Raw genomic sequence first — 19800 nt, 5'->3', positions numbered from 1 at the left:
GTTCAGCAATTCTTTTAAATACGCTATCCAGTGCATTTCTTGTTCCGTTTCTGTTGTTAGTAGGTGGCCTTGTTTGTCCCTGCTGAAAGTGTTTGTTGGTGTCTGCTGTTTACCACTAATAAGCCACGTCATTTTGTAGCTGGTTCCTTGTTCACCACGAGCAGCTGCATCCTCTGCTTGTGTTGCCAGATTATCCATATAATGTCGTTTGTTCACTCTCACAAGGCATTTGACCTCCCGGTGTGCCTTGCTATACTGCTCGTGGTATTTGTCCTTTAACTTCTGGGATTTTGTATCTAAAACTTTTTTCTTCAGGGCTCGTCTGGTTTCTATTGTATTCCATGTGCTGGGTGTAATCCAATCCTTTCTTCTCAACTGCCTGTAGCCTAGACAGGCTTCACTGCTCTGTTTATAAATTGCTATTACTATGTCCCACTTCTTGTTGATATCCTCATCTACATTCCCCTCCTCTTCATCAAGGTCTGTAAGTGTCTGAAACCTGCTCTTTAACTACAGAACGAAGGCTTTCGGTATTTCAGGGGACTTTAACTTGTCAATGTCACATCTATGTCCCTTGTTTGGTAGACCCACACTTGTCAGTTTTGGCTTGATGGAGGCTATCACAAGGTGGTGGTCGCTGCCAACATCTGCACTTCTTCTCACTTTCACGTTGGTCAGGGAGCGTCTTCATTTGCCATTGATCATCATATGGTCAATCTGGTTCTTATCTCTGCCATTTGGAGAACACGATATCAGCTTGTGAATTTCACAATGTTGAAATAGGGTTCCACCAATGACTAGGTCATTCATATTGCAGAAATCAACAAGCTCTCTCCATTTTCATTCATGGTGCCACACCCACGTCTTCCCATTGCTCTGTCATTGTTTGTGTTGTCCTTACTGACCTTGGCATTCAGGTCTCCCATGATGATAGTTAGGTCATGGCATGGTACTCTCTCTAACTCCTGCAATGTAAGGTAGAATTTGTCCTTTACTTCTTCATCACTGTCATTTGTTGCAGCGTAGCACTGAATCGGGGGATATTATTGTGTTTCCCTTTCAGTCTGGCTCTCATTAGTCTGCTGCTAATGGACTTCCATTCAGGCAGGGAATGCTCCACTCTCTTCAAAAGGATGTTGTTCATCATCCCGTCCAGAATACAGCAAAATTTCTCCCGAGGCTGTTAATCTTCCTGATTCCATCCGTCTGCTCTCGCAGATACCCAGGATGTGTAAGCTGAAGCATCTCATCTCTCCTGTGACCTGAGCTAGCTTCCCTGTTTCGTACATTGTTCGTACATTCCAAAAACCAAGTTTGGTTTTTGTCTTGGTGTTGAGCACTTCAGCCTTCATGCGAGTGGCTTCTTTCAGCTTTCACCACTGGCAGTCATGTGGGTCATTGACTCCTGAAGACCATCACACACAGTAATGGTTGATTTATCCATTGCTATTTCCATAACATTTTGTTTTTTATGGGACAGGGTTGTTAGCCTAACCCCCAACCTGGAGAACCAGGGTGTCTGTTTTGTTTGGCCCCTTCCCCACAGACCAATCCGGCATGGTTGAACCTACTAGGAGCAAAAATCCCCCACAGACACAGACTCTGGGGATGGTTGGAGCATGCAAGCTGTCCCGCCACGAGAAGGCACAGACTCCAGAGGACAGAAGTTAGTCAATGGGAGATGCCAATGAGCTGGGTGAGTTCCAAGCCCCATCCCTCTTTTGGATGTTGGTGCCTCAATCAGAGCTGAAGGAGGCACCTGTCTTGTGATTCGTGACTGGGAAACCCTCTCCTAGAATCAGATAGTTTAGGTACCTAAGTCACTTCTTGCAAGACAGAGTTAGGCAGGTATTAAAATCCACACAAAACAGCTGGGGGCAGGGGCGAGAGGAGAGCCTTCTTTACAACTGTTAGCCCTAACCACTGGACTATATACAGTGGCTGTCACCCTCTCTGACCTAATTAATATTTAATTATTCAATTATTTGATTAAAGTGGAACAACTTCATCTGGAGAGATATTCAACAGAATATCCCATATTCCAGTGGCTAGGGCACTCATCTGAGAGGTGGGAGATCCTTGTTCAAATCTTTTCTAATCAGAGAGGTGAACTGAACTGGAGATCTCCTATATCTTAGGGAAATACAGTAACCACTGGGCTAAAGGTATAAGGGAAGGACTCCTTCTCCCTACTGGCTGCTTCGCAGAGCGAGGGAACCTATGAGTATACTTACTGGGTCAGGCCCGACAGGCACTCCTCCATCTATCTTCCTCCAGTTAGTAGATCATACTCAGGCCTAGGTGGGACATAGGGGGCAGACACCAAGAGTGAGGGTGCAGTGCCCATGCTCAGAGGCTGAAACTTGGGGCTTGTCTTCACTACTGGGGTAAGTCTACCTAAGTTACACTACTCCAGCTACATAAATAACGTAGCTGGAGTCGACGTAGCTTAGGTCGACTTACCCCGGTGTCTTCTCTGCACTGCATCAACGGGAGGCACTCTCTGGTCAACTTCCCTTCCCTTACTCCATCAGAGAGAGCTCTGCCGTTGATTTAGCAGGTCTTCACTAGACCCACTAAATTGACCTCTGCTGCATCAACTGCAGAAGTGTTGATCTCCCCGTAGTGAAGACCAGCACTTAGGTGCCTAGCGAACTTTTACAAGAGATATTTAGGTGCCAAGTGAGGTTATCCCTACAAGGTTAGGCGGTAGCCCAGTGGAGGTTTGGTGGATCACAGTGATGCCTAAAAATGGGCCTTAGGCACCTAATTACCTTTGTGGATCTGAGGTTTAAGCATTTTTGAAAATTCTACCCACAGTCTCTGTTCCAAGGAATTTAGACCTAGATGACAGATACTAATCAGACAAAAATGCACTGAGATAGGCATATGATTGAAATAAATTAGATTGCATTTTTAAAGTATGATTTTAAGCGACAATGACATTAACTAATATGACTGTAAAAACGGCATCCTTTTACTCTATACATCTGATGTGTGTGTGTGTGTGTGTTTTCAGAGTCTTTATGGAAACCCACAATTAGGGCTGTCAATTAAATGCAGTTAACTATTAACTCAAAAAAATTAATCACGATTATTTTTAGTTTTAATTGAACTGTTAAACAATAATAGAAAACCATTTGAAATGTATTAAATATTTATGGATTGTCTATATTTTCAAATATATTGATTTCCATTACAACACAAAATATAAAGTGTACAGTGCTCACTTTATATTTGTATTACAAATATTTGCACCATAAAAATGATACACAAAGGAAACAGTATCTCAATTCACCTCATACAAGTACTGCAGTGCAATCTGTTTATCATGAAACTGCAACTTACAAATATAGGGTTTTTTTGTTACATAACTGCACTCAAAAACAAAACAATGTAAAAATTTAGAGCCAACAAGTCCACTCAGTTCTACTTTTTTTTCAGCCAATTGCTAAGACAAACAAGTCTGTTTACATTTATGGGAGTTAATGTTGCCCACTTCTTATTTACAATCTCACCTGAAAGTGAGAACAGGCATTCGCATAGCACTTTTGTAGCTGTCGTTGCAAGATATTTATGTGCCAGATATGCTAAACATTCATATATCCCTTCATGCTTCGACCACCATTCCAGAAGACATGCTTCCTGCTGATGATGCTCGTTTAAAAAATAACGTGTTAATTAAATTTGTGACTGAACTCCTTGGGGGAGAATTGTATGTCTCCTGCTCTGTGTTTTACCCACATTCTACCATATTTGACACTGTCTCCCACAGTATTCTTGTCAGCAAGTTAAAGAAGTATGGCCTGGATGAATGGACTATAAGGTGGATAGAAAGTTGGCTAGATTGTCGGGCTCAACGGGTAGTGATCAATGGCTCCATGTCTAGTTGGCAGCCGGTATCAAGTGGAGTGCCCCAAGGGTCGGTCCTCGGGCCGGTTTTGTTCAATATCTTCATAAATGATCTGGAGGATGGTGTGGATTGCAATCTCAGCAAGTTTGCAGATGACACTAAACTGGGAGGAGAGGTAGATACGCTGGAGGGTAAGGATAGGATACAGAGGACCCTAGACAAATTAGAGGATTGGGCCAAAAGAAATCTGATGAGGTTCAACAAGGACAAGTGCAGAGTCCTGCACTTAGGACGGAAGAATCCCATGCACCGCTACAGACTAGGGACCGAATGGCTTAGCAGCAGTTCTGCAGAAAAGGACCTACGGGTTACAGTGAACGAGAAGCTGGATATGAGCCAGCAGTGTGCCCTTGTTGCCAAGAAGGCCAATGGCATTTTGGGCTGTTTAAGTAGGGGCATTGCCAGCAGATCGAGGGACGTGATCGGTCCCCTCTATTCGACATTGGTGAGGCCTCATCTGGAGTACTGTGTCCAGTTTTGGGCCCCACACTACAAGAAGGATGTGGAAAAATTGGAGAGAGTCCAGCAGAGGGCAATAAAAACGATTAGGGGACTGGAACACATGACTTATGAGGAGAGGCTGAGGGAACTGGGATTGTTTAGTCTGCGGAAGAGAAGAATGAGGGGGGATTTGATAGCTGCTTTCAACTACCTGAAAGGGGGTTCCAAAGAGGATGGATCTAGACTGTTCTCAGTGGTAGCTGATGACAGAACAAGGAATAATGGTCTCAATTTGCAGTGGGGGAGATTTAGGTTGGATATTAGGAAAAACTGTTTCACTAGGAGGGTGGTGAAACACTGGAATGCGTTACCTAGGGAGGTGGTGGAATCTCCTTCCTTAGATATTTTTAAGGTCAGGCTTGACAAAGCCCTGGCTGGGATGATTTAGTTGGGGATTGGTCCTGCTTTGAGCAGGGGGTTGGACTAGATGACCTCCTGAGGTCCCTTCCAACCCTGATATTCTATGATTCTATGAACACTTTCACTGCAGATTTGACAAAACGCAAAGAAGGTACCAATGTGAAATTTCTAAAGGTAGCTACAGCACTCAACCCAAGGTTAAAGAATCTGAAGTGCCTTCCAAAAATCTGAGAGGAATGAGGTGTGAGGCATGCTTTCAGAAGTCTTAAAAGAGCAACACTCTGATGTGGAAACTACAGAACATGAACCACCAAAAAAGAAAATCAACCTTCTGCTGATGGCATCTAACTCAGATGATGAAAATGAATATTACTACTGGGCAGGGCTGGCTCTAAGATTTTTGCCACCCCAAGCAAAAAAATTTTTGACTGCCCCTGCTTTTTTTTTGTGCCCCCTCCACTCCCACCTCAACTCTACCCCTTCCCAAACCCTTCCCCAAATCCCTGGCCCCGCCTCCTCCCCCGGGCGTGCCACATTCCCCCCACACTGCTTCCTGCAGCTCCCCCCCTCGCAACCCTCTGCCCTAGCTCACCTCCACTCCGCCTGCTCCCCTGAACAAGCTGCAGCTCCGCTTCTCCCCCCTCCCTCTCAGGCGAGGAAGAGGGAGCGCGTTCAGGGGAGCAGGCAGAGCGGAGGTGAGTGAGGGCGGGGGGAGCACAGGAAGCAACGGGGGGGATAGAGAAACCGCTCCCCGCCCCAGCTCATCTCCACTCCACCACCGCCGCCTCCCCCAAGCGCGCTGCTGCTCAGCTTCTCCTCCCTCCCTCCCAGGCTTGCAATGCAAAACAGCTGTTTCGCGCACAGCAAGCCTGGGAGGGAGAGGGGAGAAGCAGAGCCGCAGCAGCGTGCTCAGGGGAGGAGGCGAAGGCGGAGCGGAGGCGAGCTGGGGCACATTTCTAGGGGCGGCATAGCCAGTGCCAGAATGCCACCCTAGAAATGTGCCGCCCCAAGCACCTGCTTGCTTTGCTGGTGCTTAGAGCCAGCCCTGCTCCTGGGGGAATTCTGCGCTATTGCGCACGTGCATAATTGATGACCCACGCATATTTTAAAATTTTTGCGCAGAAAAAAGCTTTTGCCGAAATGTTGCTGCAGTTCCACCTTTTGCCCACCAGACTGTGCTGTGGTGCAAGAACAGCAGCAGCTCCCAGACAGCCAGGGGAGAGAAAGAGCCTGCCTTCTTTGCAGCACCTGTCAAGCCAGGTCAGGACACAGAGGCTATTGGGAGACAGACAGCGTGGGGTGCTGGGGGGGGTCAGACAGGGGATCATAAGGGCTAGTGGGGGAGGACAGACTGGAGCAGCAGCTAAATGGGAGTGGAGGCACAGGGAGAAGGAGGTGCAGGGCCACATAGTGATGGGGGAAGGGTACAGAGCTACATAGGGACAAGGAAGTGGCTGGATGGGGACATAGAGACACGTGGAGACAGGGGGAGAAGATACAGGGACACAGAGACAGGGATGTGCTGGGTGGGGGCACAGAGACACATGGGGATGGGGGAGGAGGTATAGAGCCACATGGGGACAGGAGGAAGGGTACAGGGCCACATGGGGATGAGGGGAGTGGGTGTCTGAGTGGGGGTGGGGGGACATATGGACGGGGGTGCAAGGACACAAGCGGGTGCAAGGAGACACAGGGACATGGGCAGATGTGCCTGACTGAATGGGAGAGGCTAGGGGTCAGCCAGGGTCTGCATAGCGGAAGCTCCCTAACAATCCCTCCCCGCCCCCCCCCAAAAATCAGTTCCACCCAACAACCCTCCAAGTTCACACCTAGGCTCCTTCCCAGCAATTTACTTCCATCTCCCTCAGCTCCTCCTGCTTCTGAGGGGTGCGGGAAATACAGTTCTTTATTGTAGTTTAACTGAATTATTACTCAGAGTTCTGTATTAATATGCCTAGTAAGGAATCTATTTGTCAAAAAGCATTTCCTGAATCTTTTTTGTTGTCTGTATTCTTACACACATACTTGCTGACAGATATTTTGAAATAAATGAATAAAAATAATTGAAACTGGTGTGATTATATTGTTATTTTGACAAATAAAATATGCAGAATTTTAAAATACTGTGCACAGAATTTTTAATTTTGCGGAGCAGAATTCCCCCAGGGGTAGAATATGCGTCGTTCCGCACTGCTTTGGATTGTTATCTATCCAAATCCAGAAGAATCCATCATCAGCATGGACGCATGTTCTCTGGAATGGTGGCTTAAGCATGAAGGGACATACGAATCTTTAGTGCATCTGGCATGTAAATATCTTGCAACGCTAGCTACAACAGTGCCACGTGAATGCCTGTTCTCGCTTTCAGGTGACATTGTAAACAAGAAGCAAGCAACATTATCTCCCGCAAATATAAACAAACTTGTTCGTCTGAGCAATCGGCTGAACAAGAAGTAGAACTAAGTGAACTTGTAGGCTCTAAAGTTTTATATTGTTTTATTTTTGAGTGCAGGTATTTTTATTTTTTTACATAATTCTACATTTGTAAGTTCAACTTTCATGATAAAGAGATTGCATTACAGTAATTGTATTAGGTATTTCTTTTGTTTCTTTTTTACAGTGCAAATATTTGTAATAAAAAATAAATACAAACTGAGCACTGTATACTTTAAGGACAGGTTTCAGAGTAACAGCCGTGTTACTGTATTCGCAAAAAGAAAAGGAGTACTTGTGGCACCTTAGAGACTAACCAATTTATTTGAGCATAAGCTTTCATGAGCTACAACTCACTTCATCGGATGCATACTGTGGAAACTGCAGAAGACATTATATACACAGAGACCATGAAACAATACCTCCTCCCACCCCACTCTCCTGCTGGTAATAGCTTATCTAAAGTGATCACTCTCCTTACAATGTGTATGATAATCAAGTTGGGCCATTTCCAGCACAAATCCAGGTTTTCTCACCCCCCCCACCCCAAAACACACACACACACACACAAACTCACTCTCCTGCTGGTAATAGCTTATCCAAAGTGACCACTCTCCCTACAATGTGCATGATAATCAAGATGGGCCATTTCCAGCACAAATCCAGGTTTTGTCACCCCCCCCCACACACACACACACACACCATCACAGGACCTAATAACATCAGCCACACTATCAGAGGCTCGTTCACCTGCACATTCACCAATGTGATATATGTCATCATGTGCCAGCAATGCCCTTCTGCCATGTACATTGGTCAAACTGGACAGTCTCTACGTAAAAGAATAAATGGACACAAATCAGATGTCAAGAATTATAACATTCATAAACCAGTTGGAGAACACTTCAATCTCTCTGGTCACGCAATCACAGACATGAAGGTCGCTATCTTAAAACAAAAAAACTTCAAATCCAGACTCCAGCGAGAAACTGCTGAATTGGAATTCATTTGCAAATTGGATACTATTAATTTAGGCTTAAATAGAGACTGGGAGTGGCTAAGTCATTATGCAAGGTAGCCTATTTCCCCTTGTTTTTTCCTACCCCCCTCCCCCCAAGACGTTCTGGTTAAGCTTGGATTTGTGCTGGAAATGGCCCACCTTGATTATCATGCACATTGTAGGAAGAGTGGTCACTTTGGATGAACTATTACCAGCAGGAGAGTGAGTTTGTGTGTGTTTTGGGGGGCGGGGGGTGAGAAAACCTGGATTTGTGCTGGAAATGGCCCAACTTGATTTTCATACACATTGTAAGGAGAGTGATCACTTTGGATGGGCTATTACCAGCAGGAGAGTGAGTTTGTGGGGGGGGGGGCGGAGGGTGAGAAAACTTGGATTTGTGCTGGAAATGGCCCAACTTGATTATCATACACATTGTAAGGAGAAAGAAAAGGAGTACTTGTGGCACCTTAGAGACTAACCAATTTATTTGAGCATGAGCTTTCGTGAGCTACAGCTCACTTCAGCTGTAGCTCACGAAAGCTCATGCTCAAATAAATTGGTTAGTCTCTAAGGTGCCACAAGTACTCCTTTTCTTTTTGCGAATACAGACTAACACGGCTGTTCCTCTGAAACCTGTCATTGTAAGGAGAGTGATCACTTTAAATAAGCTATTACCAGCAGGAGAGTGGGGTGGGAGGAGGTATTGTTTCATGGTCTCTGTGTATATAATGTCTTCTGCAGTTTCCACAGTATGCATCCGATGAAGTGAGCTGTAGCTCACGAAAGCTTATGCTCAAATAAATTGGTTAGTCTCTAAGGTGCCACAAGTACTCCTTTTCTTTTTGTGTATACTTTAGGAACATAAGAATGGCCCCAAGGGGTCAGACAAAAGGTCCATCTAGCCCAGTATCCTGTCTTCTGACAGTGGCCAATGCCAGGTGCCCCTGAGGGAATTAACAGAACAGGTAATCATCAAGTGATCCATGCCCTGTTGCCTATTCCCAGCTTCTAACAAACAGGTTATGGACACCATCCTTACCCATCCTGGCTAATAGCCATTGATGGACCTAACCTCCATGAATTTATCTAGTTCTTTTTTTAACCCTGTTATAGTCTTGGCTTTGTATTCTGTGTTGTAATTGAAATCAATATATTTGAAAATGTAGAAAACATCCAAAAATGTTTAAATAATTGGTATTCTATTATTAACAGTGGAATTAATCACAATTAATTTTTAATTGCTTGACAGCCCTACCCACGATATCATATTCAAAGTCACTTTCAAAGAAGAGTACCACTTTAAGTACTCAGAGACCTGGTGGATTTTGCTCCAAATTTCATTTACCTGTCTGTGTTTCTAATTTTAAAACTTTCAACAATCCATCTTCTCCACCACATGCTATGAAACCTTGGTCCTTGTTCCAAGATATACATCTTAGCCGAATGTTACCAGGAATTGCAATCTTTAAGAAAGAAATATTTTTCAATTTAATTGATCAATAACAACAATGTCTTATTTTGAAAATATCCCAACCACAAACACTAAGCAAATACACTTGGGTTACTGTGCATCATAATATAAATTCCTCCAGCAACTTATCAGAATTGTAAGCACATGACTACAATTAAAAGTTGATAGAATACAGTAATGGCCATTCACGTAAAATTATACAACGATAAACAAACCAAGGGAATCAAATATAGAGAAGGGGAAGTCTAACAGTAATAATCAATAAAAATAGGACATTTCTTAAAAACATCTAACGTAGGGGTCCACTTATTTATCTTTCGCACCAACTGCTCTGATTGTGAGGGAAACACTAGGGGAGAAATGGATAAGGACACTGGGGATTTGCTCATCTTGGACTTACAGGGATCTCTCTAGGGTGCCTAAGGAAGGCAATATAGGGGCTCCAGTCTCCACATCTCTTCAGTGCTCAGCGCCATGCACTAACTCTAACAGATTGCAGGCTTGATGCAGAAATTACGGGTCTCTGCCTCAGGTCAGCCTGGAAGCCAGACTAGGCCAGTCTCATGGCCCTTCTGGCCTTAAAATCGGTCCGAGTCTGCCCAGCATCCTGGCACCGCTGCTCGACAGGGCTCAGCTCCGAGGGGGGGACTGCCGGGAAGAGGCTCCGCACCCCGGGGAGGCGGGCAGGTCAGGAGCTTCAGCCGCACTCTGCAGCTGGGGGCCCGGAGGGAAGAGACCGGACCCAGGGCAGCGCTGGAGCGGATCAGATCCCAGCTCTCCCGGGCCCTTGCGGCTTTTGGGAGGAGGGGGCGGCGCCGCTGGGGAGAGGCCCCTGCCCGCGCGTAGCGGAGAGGGCCCGGCGTCTCCGCGGAGGCGGCTCCCACTAGGCCTGTGACCCCGGCCGCAGGGCGGGCTCGGTGCTCTGCCCCCCGGCTGAGACAGGCCGCCGGGACACTCACCTTTTTGCTCAGGTAGATGAACATCCTGCGGAGACCAGGGGCGGGGAAATGGGGGGGGGGGCAGCGGAGGCCTGGGGGTGCCTGAAAGGGGAGCGTGTTACCGCTGCCTCCCTAGCAACCCGGCTTCCCTGGCAACCACCGCCGGAGCCCGCCCCCGGAAGTAAACACGTTCACTTCCGGGGCGGTGGCGCGACTCACAAGTTCTGGCCCCCCCCCACCCCCCGGCTAGCCTGACGCCCCTCCCCGCCGGCGTGGTGAGCGGGGACGGGGCTCGTCCAGCCCCATCGCTCCCGGTTTGTGGCCGGGGCCGCCCAGAGCAGCCGGTGGGGGACGCTCCCTTGGGTGCTGCTAGCCCTGATCGCGGCTCCTTCCTGTCGGTCCCCGAGGGCGGTGGGATTTGGGGGGCGCCTCCCTCCCCAGGTCTGTGCTGAGCTGGCTCCGGCTCAGGCCCCTGCTGCTCACACACCCATCCGTGTGGCTGGGGTCCGCAGGACCCCGCTGAGGGGGCGGGTCCGCGTCTGGACTGGGTCCAAGCCCTGCCGTGTTGCAGTGTGGACGCAGGTCAAGCCGCAGATCTGAGTCAGAGGCCTGTGTAGTGCGGAGTGGGCGTGTGCGCCCGGCTGCGGGAGCGGGATCTGGCCACTCGGAACCTGGGTTCACCATCCAGCCTGGCGCCTCTAGCACAGCCTTGGATACACCCGTCCACAAGCCTGCGCCCCACAGACCCGTGCTTAATGTGCAGCGAAGACAAACCTTAGGGAGGCCCACGTGGCTCTAGGTGATCACCCCTCTGTTGTTCACATCAGGGCGATAGGAAAACAGCAGTGGCAGTATCGTAGCCAATGAGGTTAATCCGAGGCAAGATTATTGCAATTGAAACTTTTCCCCAACTCCCATATGCTGCTAAAACTGCACTTTCCATCTCATCCTCACCCAGGCTGTCCCTGGCCCTGATCTCAAGTGGTTGGTGCCCAGGGAGCCCTGTATGACAACCAGCTGCCTCAGAAACCAGGCATGTAAACCTGAGACAATATTGATTGGGAGGACCCGTTTTTGAGGCTCTAATGAAGCATAGCCCCCCTGAGTCATGCTGTGTCCTCTCACCAGTTGAAGATGGTGGGATTCTCTGGTTCAAGCCTCCTCACCAACCTCCCCTGACCACACCCTATATTTCCCATGGGTGCTGGTGTTGTATAGGCGTAGGTTAACATTTTTGCACCCACCTGAGAGTTAGGGCCAGGTTTCTAGATATCTTTACGAATCCAACCTACAGGACAAGATTTTTAAAGGTATTTAAGCATAGGTGCTGAAGCACCCACAGAAAAAAATTAATGGGTGCTTAGCACCAACCAGCAGCCAGCTCCTCGGCAGTCCTACTGATCAGTGCCTCCCACCCATCGTGATCAGCTGTTTTATGGCCTGCAGGAGTGCTGTGGGGAGAAGGGGGAGGAGCAGGGACGGCACACTCAGGGGAGGATGCAGAACTGGATGGGGAGGAAAGAGGCGGGGTGGGGTGCAGAAGTGGGGGGTTGAGCCCACCTGGGAACTGGAGGAATCTGGCACCTGTGTATTTAAGCATCTGAAGATGCAAATAGGTGCCTTGTGGGATTTTCAACAGTGTTTAATTCCGTGTGTAGGAATAAGATAAACTAGTATTTATAATTTGTTAGAAGTCCTGTATAAAAAAACTAAAAACAACTGGGAATTTAAAACTTGCACAACAACAGACCACAAATCTCAGTGATGATCGAGCCTGGAGGTATTCTAAACAAAAATAGGTCTCAGCGGTGCATGTAGTGTTTTCTTTCCCTTCGCACTGACTCAATGTGCATTGGAGGCTTCAGGGTGATGTTTGTGGTCATTGTGTGTGTGGGTCATGTGGTTGTGCTGATTTTTGTCTGTGTGTGCTGGCAGCAGTGTGTTGATTTGTGTGTGTGTGTCCCGGTGTGGTGAGCAGCTGTGTGTTCAGGATTATTGTGTATACTGGGTGGGTGGCTGGTTGTGTTGTGTGTCTAGAGTGGTTGTGGTGGGAGATTTGTGCAAGTGATAGTTGGTCCAAATTATCCACCATCTGAGCAGTCTCCCTTATAAAACCAATGAAATTGTAGCACAGAAATTAGTTGCAGAGCAAGAGTTATGGCTGAGTTATCTTTGATATCACAATGCTCTTGGATTCTTGACATGGCAAAAATACATGCCTTACACCCATATGACGTACCACTAGAGTAATTCATAAAGTCAGAATGGCTGAGAACTTAAAAATCAGATAGCAACAGACTGAAAAACTCAGTGATAATTGAGCCTGGTGATATTTTGAACAAAAAGAGCTCTCGGCTGTTCTTGTAGCTTGCTTCACAGCATGACAGTCCTGGAAACTTATTACATAGATAACTGCATTCACACTGGGGGGAGAGGAGGGGGTATGTGGTACTGCTTTAACTATACTAGTCTGTATTTTTAATAAAAGGTTCAACTTTTAACACAGACGGGACTTAAATCACTTTTGAAAATGGAATGTAGACTGTCAAGTCACTTAGATGTGTTTGCAAATTCCCCCCATTGCCAAACAGTCCTGTTTCAGCAATCATTGGCTAGCACTCACTGTACTGACCCTTAATTGTAGACAAAAATAACACACCAGTTGAGCTTGAGTTGGGTTTAACTCAGTTACAAGTAGTGGTAAATCCTGATTGACTTATCAGTGCAACCCCCCCAGATGTCAATCTACACTTTTTTTCTCAATTGTAATGTATATTACGCCCAGGGGAATTCTGTGCCGCTGTATGTGTGCAGAATTCATGTCCCCTGCAGAAAAATGACTTTCTGATGGGGAAGTAAAGGTAAGCCGCAAGAGCAGTCATGCGCTGCTCCCGAGCAGTGTGGGTGCATCATTTCAGGCCCCAGGAGCACAGAGAGAAATCACTGGGCAGAAGCAGTGGGGTAGGGCTGCCCCAGCCCGTGGCTTCCACCCTTTGACAGGCTCAGCTGCTAGTCCTGGCTAGCCTGGGGAGGATGGGACTTCCTCTTCCCCAGCAAGGAGCAGCCAGGGCTTTGTCAGATCTACCCCGAGAAACCTCTCCAGCTGCAGGAAGCTCCACACCTCTCCACTTCCTGCCTCCATCGCTCCTCAGCTCTGTGTGTCTGGGGGCAGGGGGCACTGTACCGGGAGCTGCTCCTGTCTGCCCAACCCCCTTGCATCTGGACCTGCACCATACCCAGATAGTCCTGTCAAAGCTCACTCCCTGCACCCAGAACCCTCCCCACCAAGCCCCCTACATCCAAACCCATACCTCAACAAGCCTCACCGTCTGCATCCAGAGCCCCCTACACCCAGATTCCACTCTAAGCCCCACCTCCCTGCATCTGGGCCCCACCCCTGTACCTGAATCCTCACCGCAACAAACCCCACCCTACCTGTACCTACACCATTCCAACAAGCCCCAAGCACCCAGCCCCTCCACCCCACTGAGCCACACCAAGCCAGCACCCAGAATGCCCCAACAAGCCCGTTCATCCAGATCCCACCACATCAAGCCGCCTGCACCCATATTGCTCCACACAGAACCCTATCATCCCACATGTAGATCTCCCCACACTAAGCCCCTCCACACTTGGATCCTGCTGGGCTGAGCCTGTCTGCCTACATTTAGAGTGCTTGGCACAGAGGGGCAGGGCCCCAGGCAATTTCTTGGGCAGACTTGGCCCTTGCACTATGTCAGGGTAGGGTGCAGCCTCACTGCCATGTCCATGTCCTGGGGGTTGTAGGCTGATCTCACACCTCTGTCTATGCTGCCCACTACCCTACTGCAGCCTCCACATTTATTTATTGACAACATTTCAGAATTTTAAAGTAGTGTGCAGAATTCCCTCAGGTGTAGTATATACACCACTTGCTAAATACCAACTCCTTAATCTGAGCTACTTCCAAGTGTAGGCTAGGTCAGGTTTCCCTCTAATGCTGCTGTCTCTATTACTGTATACCACCAACCAGAGAAAGGGAGAGAATATTCATTGGCAGGACAGCATGGTGGCTCCCAACAACAGTGGGGAGGTCTAGTCTCTGACTGCCCCTGAAGGAATCTGCCATGTTAGGCAATTCTATTCTCAGCTGCTCTCTATGGACCATTACATACAAATGAAAAGCAAATCAGAAGACTCTCTCTGTGATTCACATATCTAGCTTAGATACTTATTATGGTCCCTATATACCATAGTATCTGAGCACCTTTCACTTAAGATTAAATACACTAAAACCACCCATGTGAGGTAAGCAAGTATTACACCCATTGTACACAGGGAACAAAGTTAGACAGTAGGCGACATGCCTAATGACACACAGGAAGCTTGAGATAGAACAAGGAATTGAACCTGGGGTTCTTGAGTCCTAAGCTAACACCTTAACAACTGACAGGTTTCAGAGTAACAGCCATGTTAGTCTGTATTCGCAAAAAGAAAAGGAGTACTTGTGGCACCTTAGAGACTAACCAATTTATTTGAGCATAAGCTTTTGAGAGCGATGAAGTGAGCTGTAGCTCACGAAAGCTTATGCTCAAATAAATTGGTTAGTCTCTAAGGTGCCACAAGTACTCCTTTTCTTAACAACTGAAGCATCCTTTTTCATGGGTGCAGGTGTATGCTGATTATATCTGCCTGCAATCTGAAAATTTAAAGAGACAGCCATTTTACCAAACCATAGGCCAAATACAGTTTATACCGTGTAAACTTCAGTGAAATTGCATGGGTATATAAATAAGCAGAATTTGGCCCCAGTGTTTACACTAAGGCATTTTCAGATTTCAGGCACTTTCTTATGAAAAAACTAAAATGAAGCTGAATTGTTGAACCGGTCACAAAACTGAAAGAGGCCATATACTTATAAAGGTTGTTAGGCTTTTGGGATTTTTTTTTTTTAAGTCAAAAATACAAAAATTAAAAATCACAAAAAAATAGGTTTAACAAAGAGTGAATAATTATATATAATTAAATCATTCCATAGCAAGAGGCACCATCTTTATTCAGAATTCTAAGGTTAGGAAAGTTCAGTTAGTTACATTCTTTAGTTGAACATGCTGAAATGCTCAATTTTAAATAAAAATAAGAGTGTTATTTCTTATATTGTAACATTTGTTTTTCTACTACCAAATATATGATGCCCTGAGGGGTTTTCCTCAAATGCAAGCATCTATATGTTAAAAGGAAATACTAACTTCTTGTTAGTGTATAATAAATTTAAATTATGCACAGCAATGTATGTGAATACAAGGGCATACTTCTGATCCTATAAATCTAAAGTATGTGTAAATGGAGGCTACACAGGGATGTAAGCAAAGTTAATTAGATGTAAGATAGTCTCACTTCATTGTACACTTGGGCCCAGATCCACAAAAGGTACTTAGACATCTAAACCTCATATTTAGGTGTCCAAGTCCCCCATTTTGGCTCCATTGTGATCCACAAAACTCCTGCCAAACCTGGTAAGCACCTAAATTCACTTAGCACCTACATTTTCAGGGTAAAAGCTCCCTCAGCACTTAAGTTTCTGCCTCTGGGCATGTGCACTGCTGCCTCCCTATAGACATCTGGACACTTATCTCTTGCCTAAGCCCCAGAGTGATTCACAAACCAGAGGAAGATAGGCATGTGTCTGCTTGAGTCTCATGCAGGACCTGATCTGGTAGGCATGCTCAGAGGCCACCTACTGGCTCCCATTCAGAATCTGACCACAAGAAGAGGAAGTAGCCCTACCTACTTTGTAACTTTTAGCACAGTGGTTAATGCACTTGCACGGGATGTGGGAGACCCAGGTTCAATTGCTCAGTTTCTGCCAGACAAAGAGAAAGGATTTGAACAAGGGGAGTAGGGTAAATATGGAATTGGAATTAACCACATTTAAACTAAGAAAAGTGTGTTGTAAAGAAAGGCCCCAACAAGGAAATCGAAGGTAAAGGTTATATGGTGAGAAGGAATGAAGTAGGGAGGCTGTCTGGTTCAAAGAATAAGATAAGGGAAAGTTTCTAAAAAGAAAGCCTCCGACCAATAGGGGTGACTGCAGATGGCTTTAAAGACAAAGAATCCGTCTTAAAAATGAGCCAACATAGGGCTTCCCAACCCATGCATCAGTGTTAAAGTCTAGGTGCAATTAAAAAAAAAAGTTGAGCACCAAGGAGGTGAGGAAAGGCCTTGGGGAAAAGGAGGTTGTAAATCTTAATTGGATTAAGGCTGAAAATAAGGGTGAATAGTCTAAAAATTTTTTTTTTTTTTTAGTTCAAGTTAGTAATTGGCAGAGACATTGCTTGTTTGTTAAAGGGTATAAAAAAAGTAAACTCTTAAAGGGTTCATTGCTAATACCTGGCTGACCATGTTGGAGGTGACCAATATGGGTCTAAGCACCCCTGGGAATAGCCCTTTGTAAGTATCTTGATCAAATGTACATTTGGATGCAGTAAATTGCTTATTATTTAGGCATGTTTAGAGCAATTGTGAAAGTACCATTTGGCCTTTGGCTTCAGTAAAGGAAGTTATGGTTAAATTGTTTGGTAGTTTCTCATATTAGTTTAAAATATTAAAATTCCAGCAGGGGAACTCCCACCTCTCAGGAGGTTGCCCTAAGCATAGAGCTCTGGGGTATTCTGCTCTGGGTGCTCCCTCAATCTCCAGTTGAAGCTGTTCCAGTATGAACCAACTAAGAGTGATTGAAGTACAGGCACTGGACCCAAGATCTCCCACCTCCCAGGATGCCCTAACACTGGCTTACAGAGTTACATTCTCTCTCCATCTGTCTGGTCTAACAACTATTCCACAATGGATAAATACTTAAATAGTCATTAAGCCATATCAGACCCTGAACAGCAGTGTATTGTTGACACTATGGTTAATGTTTTAACAGCATTAAAATTGACTATGTTTTTAGATTTATATTTTGCTGCTATAAAAAGTGGGGGGGGGGGGAAATCTTTAATTTAAAAAAAATCCAGTGTTTCTTGAAGACAGGCATTTTAAAAATTTACAGATTTTGGATGATTTTGTGCTAAATACAATTCATATCTTCTTCCATGACTGTGAATCAAAGAGTGTGTCTCACTGACTTTAGATGTTTTTCCAGGCTCATTTTTATTAATGAGTCAGCAACATCAGTTCTTAATATAAATACTGTCTGAAACAGAAGAGAAAAGCTTTCAACATTAGTGTGCTGATCTTAAATTCACTTTTGGATATAGTAACTTTTAATAGTCCCATTTAATGGACAGATGCCCGAGGCATTAAATTCTCTACATCGAGTCATTTCATGGTTTTATATGATTTGGTACATTATATATCCAGTACAAGATGGATGTTTTTATTTTTTCCTGTATTTACTTTTAAATAGGGAATAAAAAAGTTACTGGAAAACTGACACACTGTACAGCTTATAGTACATACTGAAATACAGCTGATCTCTTTTTAAATTATCCTTATATAGCATGGTTGCTGTGACCATATCCTAGCACCTCTGCATGGGACACCAGTTTTATTACTAAGACCAAGGCATTCCTGGAGGTCTTTGACAAGTAAGCGGTCAATAATACCAAAGCAACTGTCATCAGATGTGCAAATTAAAATGACTAAGCACAATAAAAAGAACAATTGCTTTCAAGTGACACAAATAGTAGTTCTAGACAAGCTCCTGCTTGTACTGATACACTTGCAACTTCTTGGACACATCTAGTCTGGTTGATTAAGGGCAACATAAATTAGCAGCTAGAGTTCTATCAAGCTCAATTTACATACCTTCTCAACTGCATTTTTAAAAAATAATAATCCTCCTTTCTAGACCAGAGGGATAAAAAGGTTTGAACAACTTACTACTACATCATCGTATCTGGAGATCTCAAAGCACTTTACAAAGTCTACAACACCTGAGGTACCCAGTTTACCTCAGAACCTGGTTCTCTTTACAGAGGTAGAATCTGGTCCTGTGAAGTGCTGAGCTGAGCACTTTATTTCAATGGAAATGGTGATCATTGCTACACAGTCAAGTCAAAGGTGCAAGCTGTAAGTTTTACTAGTAACCCTGAAAGAAAACATTAGCTATTTGCAATAAAGCTTATTCATAAGCTTAGCCATGTTCTTTTGTACAATATTACCAGAGAGATATATTGCCAGGTTTCTGAAGGACATACTACAACAGCTTTACCCCAAATAGATTTAGTGATATTAGCCTTATAATTGAAATACCTAGATTCCCTGGAACCACTAGTTCAAATCCCAGTACTGCATCCTGCTAAAAATAGCTACATTGAGTCCCATGCACTTTCCTAGGTGGGGGAGGGATTTCAAATTAGACCTTACAAAAAAAGCAGCTGTGAATTTTGTTGGAGAACTGTGTATGTCCACCCTGATATCCTTGGTGGGTGTTTTCATTCTGTTCCAGAAACTTTGGTTAACAGAAAGCCTAGTTTATCCCTATAAATTAGTTACCATATAAGTCTTAGATTTGTTGCTTTTGCTCTCCTGCCCACTCTTCTGATTTATTTTTTGGAGGATCAAAGCCCCACAGGATTTTGAGGATGTTTATCCAAGTAACAGTTTACTATACCCCAGAACTGGAGCCTTCACTTCTCTCCTCACATTTGTGAAGTGTTTAATAAATCTTTGCATAACAAAAAGAAAAATACTTCCATCAGAAATCCTTTGATACCCCATCACCTTTCCCAAAGGAAAAAGGTGTAAGGTGAATTGAAACAAAGTTGTTCATTAGACAGACTGGGGGATATTTAGTCACAACATCCAGAGGGGCCCAGAAGAATAACGAAGAAAAGATAGGTGTCCTGTAACTGCTACTAACTTGGCAGAGTTGGGACAGATGCAAGATGTTGATATGAGGGCTCAAAACTGGACATCTGCTGTCATGCTTGCTCTATCAGTTCTAACATAAGCTTGGAACATGAGTGCCCTCAGTACCACCAGTTTCCCTTTTGGGAGTTTGTGTACATTAGTTAGGTCCCACCCAGGCCACTAAAACCAAGAGGACTAGCTGCAATTAAAACATCTAGCCATACTTGGGAAAGCAGGGGTATAAATTAGGAGGAATGGGAGGCAATGAGAGCCAAGATGGAGGCAAAGGCAAAGTTGTGCAATCTTGGATATGACAGGGAATCTCAAACTTTGTATCCTTCTCAGAGAA

General features: G+C 45.2%; 1 protein-coding gene across 6 annotated transcripts in view; it reads right to left on the bottom strand.

Moving 5' to 3' along the window:
- The window catches only part of WDR35 (WD repeat domain 35), a 79593-nt gene extending 68806 nt beyond the window's left edge, over positions 1 to 10787 (bottom strand). For 5 of the 6 annotated variants that reach the window (XM_073335942.2, XM_073335947.2, XM_073335944.2 and 2 more), the window contains exons 1-2: positions 10638 to 10787; positions 9553 to 9670 (exon numbers count right to left, since the gene is read on the bottom strand). In XM_073335942.2, the coding sequence (XP_073192043.1) occupies positions 9553 to 9670; positions 10638 to 10661 (142 nt within the window). In that variant the 5' untranslated portion in view covers positions 10662 to 10787. Of the gene's footprint in view, positions 1 to 9552; positions 9671 to 10078; positions 10530 to 10637 lie in introns of those variants that run through there. The other variant, XM_073335946.2, reaches the window with a different exon arrangement.
- Between the last annotated feature and the right edge of the window lie 9013 nt (positions 10788 to 19800).

Source organism: Lepidochelys kempii, chromosome 3 (assembly GCF_965140285.1).
Source record: "Lepidochelys kempii isolate rLepKem1 chromosome 3, rLepKem1.hap1, whole genome shotgun sequence".
In the NCBI taxonomy this organism is placed as follows: domain Eukaryota; kingdom Metazoa; phylum Chordata; order Testudines; family Cheloniidae; genus Lepidochelys; species Lepidochelys kempii.
Note: the sequence above shows the minus strand (reverse complement) of the source record. Positions and strands in the feature narration are given on the sequence as shown.